Source organism: Dasypus novemcinctus, chromosome 11 (genome assembly GCF_030445035.2).
Source record: "Dasypus novemcinctus isolate mDasNov1 chromosome 11, mDasNov1.1.hap2, whole genome shotgun sequence".
Lineage (NCBI taxonomy): Eukaryota > Metazoa > Chordata > Mammalia > Cingulata > Dasypodidae > Dasypus > Dasypus novemcinctus.
The window spans coordinates 2,299,868-2,312,362 of record NC_080683.1 but is presented as its reverse complement, the minus strand read 5'-3'; the positions used below and the strand labels follow the sequence as shown (position 1 = coordinate 2,312,362).

The following is a 12,495-nucleotide window of genomic DNA, read 5'->3' as shown; positions in this document are numbered from 1 at the left end:
AACACTCCTTCTGATTCCTTTCCCTTCTCTTCTCCTTCTGGGATGCCTATAATATGTATCTTTGTGTGTTTTGCATTGTCATTCATTTCCTTAAGCCGTAGGTGGATTTTTTCTATCTTTTTATCGATCAATTCTACTATCTGTTTGATTTCTGATGTACTGCCTTCCATATCGCTAATTCTCTGCTCTGTCTCTTCTAATCTGCTGCTCTTTGCTGCGAGTGTATTTTTGATTTCTTGAACTGTGGTGTTCATTCCCATCATATCTGTTATCTTTCTGTGTATGTCTGCAATTTCCCCTCCAAGTGTTGTCTTCATATTGTTAACCTCTTCCTTTACTTCATTAAATTTGTCTGTGATATATGTTCTGAGATCTTTAATTACTTGTGCGAAGTTCTGCTCCCCTTCCTGGTTTTTAGTTTGTTCATTGGATTCAGCCATGTTTTCCTGATTACTGGTTTGGTTTGTAGATTTTTGTTGCTGTCTGGTCATCATTTTATCTTGACGGGTTTAATCAGTTCCTTAGCTTCTTTGTCTAGTCTTGGGGATTAATTAGCTGTTGTTTTTGCGTAAGTGTTATGTCTTCTCTTTGTCACTTTGTTCTTCTTATTCTAATTTCTTATTGCTGGCTGAGTTCACTTTGAAGGAAATTATTAGAGCCAGGGAAAGGCAATTGTGTAAGAATGGAAAATGTGTAAAGTAGTATTTGTAATAAATGTTAACAGAGCAACAATATGAGATCTGGGAGGATGGATAATAGATTCATGTAAGTTGTGTAGAGTTATAGCAGTAAGTAGAGTACCTATAATGAGGTAGTCGACTGAATATGGGAGGAATATGGTATGAATTAAAAAGCTAGTGTTTTCATTAGAGAGGGAAAGAGAAAAGAAAGGCAATAGTTTCAAGAGTGGATAAAACACAGAAAATAAAACAAAGGTATTAAAAATTAAGGGTTAGACAATTTGGGGATCAAAGAAAGGGAAGTGGAATATAGGAGAGACAGTAGATGATGGAGGATATCAAGATGTGGGAGAAAGGGAATAATATAGGTAGCCAAAATCAATTCACACAGAAATGAGGCAATGGAGGATGAGGAATCCCAGTAAATGTGAGGTGTTCCCTGCAGCACCTATTTTATAGTTAAGATAAAATAAAATAAGAGGATAATGAGGGACAAGAGAAAAGAGAGAGAAAAAAAGTGAGAAGAAAGAAAGAAAAAGGGGGGGTGGGTAAAGAAAAGGGAGGGGAACAAGTAAGGAAAAGAAAAGGAGATATAGAACACTAACAAGAGCAACAACAAAAAACCCCTAAATAAATGAAAGAAAAAAAAAGACCTTGGGGGATACAATGGGAGAAAAGACTAGGATATAATGCAATATTAGCAACCAGGACAATAAAAATAAAAAATAAAAAATTAAAATTAATATTAAAAAAACAACAACACAAGTGTTGAGGGCTAGGACAATCAAGGACCTCAGATGGGCCTCAGGGCGTGGTGGATTCAGGGATGGAAAGTCTGTGATATTGCAGACTCAAGAGGTGTGAGTCTCTGGGGTGTGGGCCACCAGGGATTAGGGGACACAGACCTGGCAACCTCAAATCCAGTTAACAGAGAGCTGGGAGCACTGCAGTGCAACACAGCCTTCAGGGATCCCCGCAGCTGGGTGCCAACCCTATGGGAGAGGTCACATCCACAAACTCTGACCTATGTGTCGGAAACTCGCAATTCCCCCTCTCTCTAGGGTCTCTTCTGTGGCTGTATAACCAATTCGACTTCAGGACACCTCCCACCCTGCAAGCCCCCGAAACAGCCAGTTGGGGGCACCTCTATATTGCAGCCAATTTAAGGATGCTGCAGATCCGCAGCCAGGCCTAGGGGGCAGGGCTCTAGCCGGAAGCCTGTATCAGTGTCTGAAACCAAAAATCCCACGCCTCCTGAAAGATTCCCCTAATCAGCTTCTAGACGTCTCCCACCCTGCAAGACCCCGAAACACCCTTCCAGTGACGTCTCCTTACTGCAAGTGATCCAAGACCACTGTAGATCAGCAGCCAGCCTTGGGGGCAGGGCTCCAGCAGGAAGCGCTATTATTCATGGTGGAAATCAAGAATTCCTCGCCTGGCAAAAAACTCCCGTCTGTCTCGCCAAATCGGTTTGCAAAGGCCTCCTGCCCTGTCAGCACCCCAATAGCCCGCTCAGGGCTCACGAACTCCCCAGTACCGCAGAGCCTCCAGGAATCGCCTACACAGCACCAGTGCCATGGCTCAGCCCACCCCAGGGGGGAGCGTCCTGCATGCAGCCCCTAACTCTGTGTAAGAGAGCCCCAATTTTATCCTCCACATGAATTTTCTCTGTTACCTTCCCACAAAATTGATGTCCAGACACCTCCTGCCCTGCAAAATCCCTAAACAGCCTGGTCCCGAAGAATCTCCAATGCTCCCCAGCTGCTTCTCTGCAAGAGAGACCACCAGGTGCACTCACTCAACCACCATCTTGCCCTGCCTCTCCAGCTGCTGATTTTTGTCTGTTGATCTTACATACTGTCATTTTACTGAACTGCTTTGTCAGCTCTACATGCTATGCTGCAGATTTTTTATTTTTTTATTTTCTACATGTAGAGTCATGGCACATGCAATTAGTGTAAGTTTGTCCTTTCCAAACTGGATGTCATTTATTTGTATTTCTTGCCTAAGTGCTCAAGGAAGTACTTCTAATACAATGGTAACCAAGAGTGGGGACAGAGGGCATTCCTGTCTTTTTTCTGATCTTATAGAGAAAGTCTACAGCCTTTCATCACTGAGTATGATAATAGCTGTGGGGTTTTCATATAAGCCCTTTATCATGTTGAGGAAATTTCCATCTAATCCTATCTTTTGAGGAGACTTTATCAAGAGGGAGGCTGTATTTTGTTGAATGTTTTTCATGTGTTGGTTGTGATATCATGTGATCATAGACTATGTCAGGTAATGCTTCCTCCTCTCCGATTTTTGGAAGATTTTAGACAGGATTAGTTTTAGTTCTTTCTGGAATGATTGATAGAATTTGCTCATGAAGCCATCTATTCCTGGGAATTTCTTGCTTGACAGGTTTTTATGACTACCTCAGTCTCATTACTGGTGATTGGACTGTTCAGTTATTCACTTTCTTCTTTCATCAGTACAGTTTGATGTATTTTTCTAGAAATTTGTATGTTCCATCTAAATTGTCCATATTTTGGCATGACATTTTTCAATATATCCTCTTATGATACTCTATTTCTTTGGGGTCAGTGGTGATATACCCTCTCTCATTTCTGATTTTATTTATTTATGTCTTTTCTCTTTTTTTCCTTGCTAGCCTAGCTAAGGGTTTTTTGATTTTACAAATTTTCTCAGAGAAACAGCTTTGTTTTTGTTTATTCTTTCTAATCTTTCTTATTCTCAATTTCATTTAATTCTGCTCTATTCATTGTATTTCCTTCCATCAGCTTGCTTTGGGATTCATTTTAAGTTCTTTTTCTAGTTCCTCCAGGTGTGCAGTTAAGGTTTTGATTTTAGCTCTTTTTTCTTTTTTAATGTAGTATTTAAGGGTATAGATTTCCTTCCTAGCAGCAATTTAGGTGCATCTCATAAATTTTAATGTTTTTTTCTCATTTTCATTTGTTTCGATGTAGTTACAATTTACCTGGCAATTTCATCCATGACAAACTGATTATTTCAGAATGTGCTTGGCTTCCATATATATATATATATTTTTTTAAAGATTTATTTATTTATTTTTCTCCCCTTCCCCCCAACCCCGGTTGTCTGTTCTCTGTGTCCATTTGCTGCATCTTCTTTGTTCCCTTCTGTTGTTGTCAGTAGCACAGGAATCTGTGTTACTTTTTGTTGTGTCATCTTGTTGTGTCAGCTCTCCGTGTATGCGGCACCATTCCTGGGCAGGCTGCACTTTCTTTCGCACTGGGCAGCTCTCCTTACGGGGTGCACTCCTTGTGCATGGGGCTGCCTACATGGGGGACACCCCTGCATGGCAGGGCACTCCTTGCGCGCATCAGCACTGCACATAGGTCAGCTCCACAAGGGTCAAGGAGGCCCTGGGTTTGAACCATAGACCTCCCATGTGGTAGACGGATGCCCTAACCACTGGGCCAAGTCTGCCACCCTCCATATATTTTTACTATTACTGTGCTCGATCCTTTATTAATTTCCAGCTTCATTTCACTGTGATTAGAGAAAAAGCTTTGTATAATTTCAATATATCTAAATTTGTTGAGACTTTGTTGTATGAGCTTGCATGTGGTCTATCCTGGAGATTGATCCATGAATATTCAAGGTGACTATATATCCTGCTGTTTTCGCAAGTAGTGTTCTGTATAAATCCATTAGATTTAGTTCATCTAACATATAAGTCAAGGTTTCTGTTTCTTTAATGAGAGTCTGCCAAGATGATCTGACTAATCCTGATAATGGTGCATTGAAGTCCCCCACTCTGATTTTAGAGGCATCTATTTCTCCTTTAGTTTTGCCAGGATTTACTTCATATATTTTGTGCCACACTGCTTGGTACATAAATATTTATGATTGTTCTTTCTTCTTGGAATATTTTCCCTTTTATTAATATATAGTGTCCTTCTTTGTCTTAGAATAATTTTGCATTTAATGTCTATTTCATCAAATGTTAGTATAGCAACTCCTGCCATTTTTTGTTCATTGTTTGCATGTAAAATTGTTTTAAAACCTTTCTCTTGCCACCTGTTTCTTTCCTTGGGTCTAATGTGTTTTCTTATAGATGGCATATAAATGGGTTATATTTCCTTATCTGCCAATCTGTGTCTTTTGATGGGAGAGTTTAATCCATTAACATTCAATTTTATTCCGGTCAAAGCAGTACTTACATTAGTCATTTTTCCTTTAGCTTTATATATGTCATATTTTGTTTTTATTTCCCCTTTTATTGTTTCAGTTATTCTTACTAAACATTCTTATTCTCTATGCTCTCCTCCAACCTTTTCTCTCCTGTTTTCTTTCAACCAGTAGAACTTCCTTAAATATTTCTTGAAGGTAAAATTCTTGTTGACAAATTCTCCAAATTCTGTGTATCTGTGAATATTATGAACATGAACTCATTTTGGAATGCCAGTCATACTACCCAAAGTGATCTATAGTTTCAACATAATCCCCATTAGTCCCCCAGGTGTCTTTTTTTTTTTTTTTTTAAAGATTTATTTATTTATTTAACTTCCCCCCCTCCCCTGGTTGTCTGTTCTTGGTGTCTATTTGCTGCGTCTTGTTTCTTTGTCCGCTTCTGTTGTCGTCAGCGGCACGGGAAGTGTGGGCGGTGCCATTCCTGGGCAGGCTGCTCTTTCTTTTCACGCTGGGCGGCTTTTCCTCACGGGCACACTCCTTGCGCGTGGGGCTCCCCCACGCGGGGGACACCCTTGCGTGGCACGGCACTCCTTGCGCGCATCAGCGCTGCACATGGCCGGCTCCACACGGGTCAAGGAGGCCCGGGGTTTGAACCGCGGACCTCCCATATGGTAGACGGACGCCCTAACCACTGGGCCAAAGTCCGTTTCCCCCCAGGTGTCTTTTTAGAGTCAGTGGAAAAGCTGATCCTCAATCATATGTAATTATGTTTCACCAGGACTGCAATACCACCTTCTGGTGTTGTATCAATTTATTTCATGGCTTTTGGCCTGTTTATACTATGAGCTGTTTGAAAGGAAGCACAATATGGAAACCTTTCTCTTCATCCCAGAATATAGTTTAATGCTTATCATCTAGTATACCTAAATAAATATTAGTTGTATGACTGAGAATACAAATGGTTGATTGAGGGAAACAGATGGTGCTAACTATGGGGAAGAAAGGAGAAGCAGTGAGACCAGAGGAAATCCTGTTTAGAGAGGGCAACCCCATGTATTAGCGCCAATTCCAGAGGGTACAGAGATACTTTACTGTATCCAAAATTTCTACCTATAATCAGAGGTAGGGAAATCATTTTGGGAATCCTTGCCATACTAGAGCCCACACCTAAAGAGTTTTGACCACCTTGTGTGAAGAAAGTATCCACTGGCATAAGAGATGTATATGGAGCTCCTAAGCTCTCTCCCAAGGGTCTAAATCAACACAAATTTGCATTGTGATTTTCTCTCTTTCCTCCATAAAACTAAATACTCAGGGAGTAGAGCGAAAAAACAATTCTTCATTAATGAGGCTCATGAGAATGAAATCCCTAAAGGTATGAAAACTCTAAATCTCCTGCTACAATACCTCTAGTCTCCTTTACTACACTGTCATGATGGGAAAACACAATTGTTTCTTCTTGAGACCTCATGAGTGGTTCCATCTCTCTGCCGTTCCTGGGAGCAGGGTTTCCAACTTCACCCATCATTGGAGGAAGAATCTGTGTTGGTGAACTAAGGCACTTTCTCTGATTACTTCAGGTTGACTCACAGAATCTTCACAGGTGCTGGGGGAAATGTGTTTGACTCCATGGACCTCTTTCATTGGTAATAATTTTAGGGAACAACAAGGTGTATATGTAAAGAAAGTTTAAACATACAAAGTCCTCCCTACTTAAAAGGCTGAATGTGGAGGGAGGTAATGGAGCCACTAAAATAACTTCTTTTTCCTATCTGTCTCATCCAGTGTTGGCCCTCATTCATGGGGTTTCCTTCTTCCAGCAGATTTTCCTTGTTTTACTATGTCTTCTTATTCAACAATTATAAGAAGTATCACTTTAACCACATTCATTCAATTCTTTCAGACATTCAGTGAACATTTAGTCATCAAATACTTCAAGGCAGGCACTAAATATTACTCTGGAAACCAAGAAATGACATGACATTTTTCTTTGCATTGAATAAATTATGTGTACAAATGATAAGAGATATTGAATTCAGTACATGCAATATCCTGAGATGTACTGAAATCTTGGTGATGTGGATCCAAAACTTTGGATGTACCTTGTGGAGTTTAGTGAATGCTTCACAAGGGAGCTGACAATTGTACTGAGGTTTGTAGGAGGAATTGGAGTAAGTCCTGGAGGACAATTTTGTAGAACCAGAACAAGAAGAGATGACAGGGACAGCAATGTGGTATCAATCAACCTTAAGGTGTGGTGAGGTTTTAAAAGTACTTCATGTTATTTGATGAACAATGAAATATGGGGGAGGGTAAAGTGCAATATGAGCCAAAAACAGAGTGCCTTGTGTTTTGTCGTGAGTATTTATCTTCATGTTTGAAGTTATTGGAGAGTTGGTACAGGGATTTTAGAATTTATGTTCATGAGAAGTCTAGCTCTGTCAAAAGCTCTCTCTGGGGGCTGTCAAAACACCAGAGAGATGATGAAGGCTGGAAATAGCACAGTAGATATGAAGAAGGAAGTTTGGGGAAGAGTGTGGTTGGGGTTTAATAAAGTTTTTAAAATATTCACTATTAATGCTAGGCACAATGCCAGACATTTTATATTCATTCTTTTATTCAATTACTTTATGAAATGTCTTCGCCATTCTGTTTTAATTGACAAAGAATGGGAGACTCACAGCAGTGTGATATTCTTGTCCAAGGCATGGAATTGTGTTTGGATTGACTTGGGATTTGATACTTCTAGAATTTTGCATTTCCCCAATAAATTTATTTCTTAATAACCAATCTTTTAGAACAGTGTTAAATTCAAAATATCAAGGATAGTAGAGTTTCCAAGAATCCCTATTATTGCCATCTCCCATACAAAATAAAGATTACATTTATTTGTCATAAATTCTTAATTCCTTTCTGATGTGGACAGCTTCTCAGACTCTCCTTGCTACTCATGACTGGATGGTTTTGAGGAGTCTGGGACAGACTCAGTTGGAATTTGTATGATGTTCTCATGCTTAGACTAGAATTACTGTTCGAAGGAAAACACCAGAGACAGAGTGCCATTTTCATCACATCATATCAAGGTTGCATTTTATCAACATGATTTCTCACTTTGAAGATGACTTGGATGAATGGTGTTTTGAGGTTCCCTGACCAAAAAGTTCCTCAATTCTCTGTCTTTCCCTTTATCACCTGTGAAAGGAATTCAGTATGTGAAGCCTACAATCAGAGTGAATTTACACTCTAGCTCTTTGAGGATGCAATGTCTACATAAATTATGATAATTCTTCTGCATGGGTTTTTGCCTCTTATTTATTTAATCAACTATTTGTTTATATCCGTATTGACTCATGACATTTATTTATACTTTAGATTGTAATACAATATTAAAGTTTTGATTTTCAGTTTCTTCCAATTTTGGCCACAGGGTCTCTTTCTGCTGTGCCCTGGGTACATTTGATATTATCCACTTAATTGGGGTTTTATTTTAGTACCTACTTAATTTCTGGTGTTACAAGCTGCTCCAGGCCCTTTTTGTATAGTTTTTGTCTCAATCCTGCAGTTAGTTATTTCTCCAAGAGGACTCTTCTTGGAGAATTGTGCTAAAATCTAACATGTGTGCTTTATATACACCTTGCTACTGGTTCCTCTCCATGGAGATTTTAAGGGAATATATGTGTGTCCACAATCCTGTGTGTATACACATATCTGTAAATATTTCTGTGTGCAAACCTCTCTATCTATATTCACTTTCACACGAGTTCATAGTGAGGTATTGAATTCCAATCCATTACCACACAGAACTGTCCAGCTTCCCTCCCTCTTTATCTGTAACTTCCTACTTCACAGTGAGAAACATATTCCTTCCACATGCCATCCATTTATTTTACTTTGAGACAGGTGGACATATATCGAATTAGAAGAGTTGTTAACCGATACCCTGGTGGGGGGAGGGATATAGCTTTATAAACTAGAGTACAGTACTTACACACAGTGTCCATTCACTTCATTTTACAGACTCCATTCCTATCCAATATTACTCTTTCAGCAACTTTTCCCTGCATGCCCTTCAGAGAGGGTATGTTATACATTGTAATACAGTTAGGTTGCTTTTGAAAAATTTGCATTCCATTATGGAATTCTCTTGAACTATTAAATTTATATTTTCATACATTAATGTCCACTCTTTTTGTTGTCTTGTTCAATTGATTTTTATAAATGCACAGTTTCATCATTCTACAATTATGGTATTATACAGAATAGTTTCATTCATCTAAGAGTTCTCATGTGCTGCACCTTTTCAACCCTCCTCCTCTCTCCCTAAGTCCCTGGCAACTAGGGACTATTTTCTGTTGTTTTGCCCTATTCAGGTCATATAATTGAAATTATATATATGATGCATTTTTAGAGTGGTTTCTTTAACATAAATCATTTGAGATTCAACCTTTTTTTTGCGGCTGGATGGACCATTTCATTTTTATCACTGACTAATATTCCACTGTAGAGATATAGCACTGTGTGTTTATCTATTCATTTATTAAAGGACATCTTGGTAGCTTTCAGATTTTGGAGAATATAAATACAACTCTTATATAAACATTCATGAGGTTTTTTTGTGAAGACGTCTATTTTCAAATCAGCTCTATATATACCTAAGAGGAGAGTTGATGAGTTGGATGGTAAAACTATATTTAGTTTTACAAGAAATTGCTAAACTTCTTTTTTTCTGTACCATTTCGTACATTTTGTACACTCACTAGCAAGGAATGAGACTAGTAATTGCTTCATATCCTCATAAGCAATTGGTGTTGTTAGTGTTTAGCTGTTTAGCTGTTCTGATAAACAGGTGATGATACATTATTGCAGTTTTAATTTTGCATTTTAATAATGACAAATAATTTTGAGCATCTTTTAGTGTGTATGCTTATTTGACAGCTATATATATTCTTGGTTAAGTTTCTGCTCAGATATTTAGCCCATTTTTTAAATAGGTTGTCTATACTCTTATTGCTGTGTGTTAAGAGTTCTATGTATTTTTGAATACAAATAATTTATATGTGCTTTGCAAATATTTTTCCCAAGTCTGTTGATTCTCTTTTCATTCCTTTATCAATGACTTTCACAGAACAGATGTTTTCCATTTTAATAATGTATAACTTGTACATTTTCTTCTGTCATGAATAGTGCTTTGAGTGCTATATCTAAACACTCATCAACAAACCACTGACCCTTGATTTTCATTTATATTTTGCTCTAGAAGTTCCATACTTTGCATTTTACATATAATTGTATCATTCATGTTGAGTTAATATTGTGAAATATACACAATCTGCATGTAATTTCTTTATATTTGCACATTTGCATCCCATCGTTTCAGCAACATTTTCTGAAACGTCCACACTTTCTCCAATGAATTGACCTTTCTCCTTGTCACAGATCTCATGACTGCATTTGTGTGGATCTATTTCTGGGTTCTCTAGCATCAGTTCATGTGTTTATTTCAACAAGGCAACAATGTTTGATTACTTTATTATAGTAAATCTTAACACCAGTTAGAGTGGTCTTACAACTTTGTTCTTCAGTATTATTAAGGCTAGCTAGGTAATATCTGGTAGAATATTCCTAAAACTTTCATCTTCTCCTTCAGTATTATATTAGTTTTCTAGGGTTTTTTTATGTTTCCATATAAATTTTAGAATTAGTTTGTCAACATCCTAAAAGTTATTTGCTGGCAATTAGAGCTGGATTAAGTTGAATGTAAGATAATGTTGGAAAAGAAACTGTGTCTTTATTTAGTCTATTGTACCTTAAACCAGATTACCTTTAATTAATTAATTACTTTCATCTTTTTATTGTAGTAACTTATACATAATTTAATATTTGCCTTTCATCCATTTTCAAGTGTTCAATTTGGCAATATCAATTGCATTCTGAATATTATGCAACCATCACTAATATCCATTACCACAAGTTTTTCATCACAAGGTACAAAATGACCAGTGAAAATGTTTGTTGATTAAAATCAATTCTAAGACAATTTTTAATGGAACGTATTGCAGTGAGAAAATGTTTACAATTATGGACAAGGATGACAAGTTAGAAACAGCATCAAGGAGATACAGGAGGATTTGGTTTCCCTGGTATTGTCAGATAAAGGGCTCTATCTGTCTGTCTGTCTATCTATCTATCTATCTATCTATCTATCTATCTATCTATCTATCTATCATCTATCTATCATCTATCTAAAAAGAAATCACTAACTTAATGAATTTGCAAACCATAGAATTTATTTTAATTTTCTACTTGCAGCTTGTGGCTAAATCTGCATTTCTCTGCTCTCTTTTCAGTAGTATCATCAGCTACATGGAACCAGAAAACCAAACACGTGTGTCAGAATTTATCCTCCTGGGGCTCTCAGAAGATATAGAGGTGCAGTCCTTGCTCTTTGGGCTGTTCCTCTCCATGTACCTGGTCACCTTCACTGGAAACATGCTCATCGTCCTTGCTATCATCTTGGACTCCCACCTCCACACACCCATGTACTTCTTTCTCTCTAACTTGTCTTTTACAGATATCTGTTTCATTTCCACCACTGTCCCAAAGATGCTGCAGAACTTCCAGACAGAAAACAAAATTATAGCTTATGAAAGCTGCATCATCCAGATGTTTTTTTTCATGCTTTTAGGACAATTAGATAGTGCCCTTTTGACTGTGATGGCCTATGACCGCTTCGTGGCCATCTGCCACCCTTTGCACTACATGGTCATCATGAACCCCCAGCTCTGTGGCCTCCTGCTGCTTGCATCCTGGTTATTGAGTGTTTTGGACTCCCTTTTACAATGCTTAATGATTTTGCGATTGTCTTTTTGTACAGAGTTGGAAATACCCCACTTTTTCTGTGAAATTAATCAGGTGCTCCAACTTGCTTGTTCTGACACCTTCCTCAATGACCTAGTGATATATTTTGTATCTGGCCTTCTGGGTTTTATTCCACTCACTGGGATCCTTTTCTCTTACTCTAAGATTATATCCTCCATTTTGAGAATTTCAACAGCTGAGGGCAAGTATAAAGCATTTTCTACTTGTGGGTCTCACCTCTCAGTGGTGACCTTGTTTTATGGTACAGGTCTTGGAGTGTATCTTAGCTCCACTGCTTCTCAAAACTCAAGGACAAATGCAATAGCCTCAGTGATATACACGGTGGTCATTCCTATGCTGAACCCCTTTATCTACAGTCTTAGAAACAAGGACATGAAGCAGGCCTTTAAAAAGCTTAGAAACATTCTCTGTATTAAAGGATGCTTGCCTCATGTTTAGAAAATTGCTCATGATTAACAGAGGTAAAAAGTAGAAGATCATAATATAGATACTTTGTAAGTGTATAGAGAGATACTGTTATTTGCCTAATTAAAGAATTGTATTTCTTTAATTTTTATATATCAAGGACACCTGTTTCTTTTGTATTATTTTACATCATGTGTTGTCTCATTGTATTTCCTGGAATCAGGATTGAAGTTAGAAACTGCTTCCTGGATATTCAGCAGTAAAATATTTCATACAAGTTGTTCTGTATATGTAAAATTATAGCAGGTGCTTCAGGGATGAAGGCATACTGCAGTCACTGCCAGATGAAAGAAACTGCTTGTGTTTTATT

At 37.9% G+C, this 12,495-nt stretch overlaps 1 protein-coding gene across 1 annotated transcript; it reads left to right on the top strand.

The window, feature by feature from the left end:
• Positions 1-11,204: 11,204 nt before the first annotated feature.
• LOC105747051 (olfactory receptor 7A17-like) lies at positions 11,205-12,285 on the top strand. The gene has a single exon (XM_012528750.4). The coding sequence runs from the start codon at positions 11,205-11,207 to the stop codon at positions 12,156-12,158; it is 954 nt and encodes a 317-aa protein (XP_012384204.1). The 3' UTR covers positions 12,159-12,285.
• The last annotated feature ends 210 nt before the right edge of the window (positions 12,286-12,495 follow it).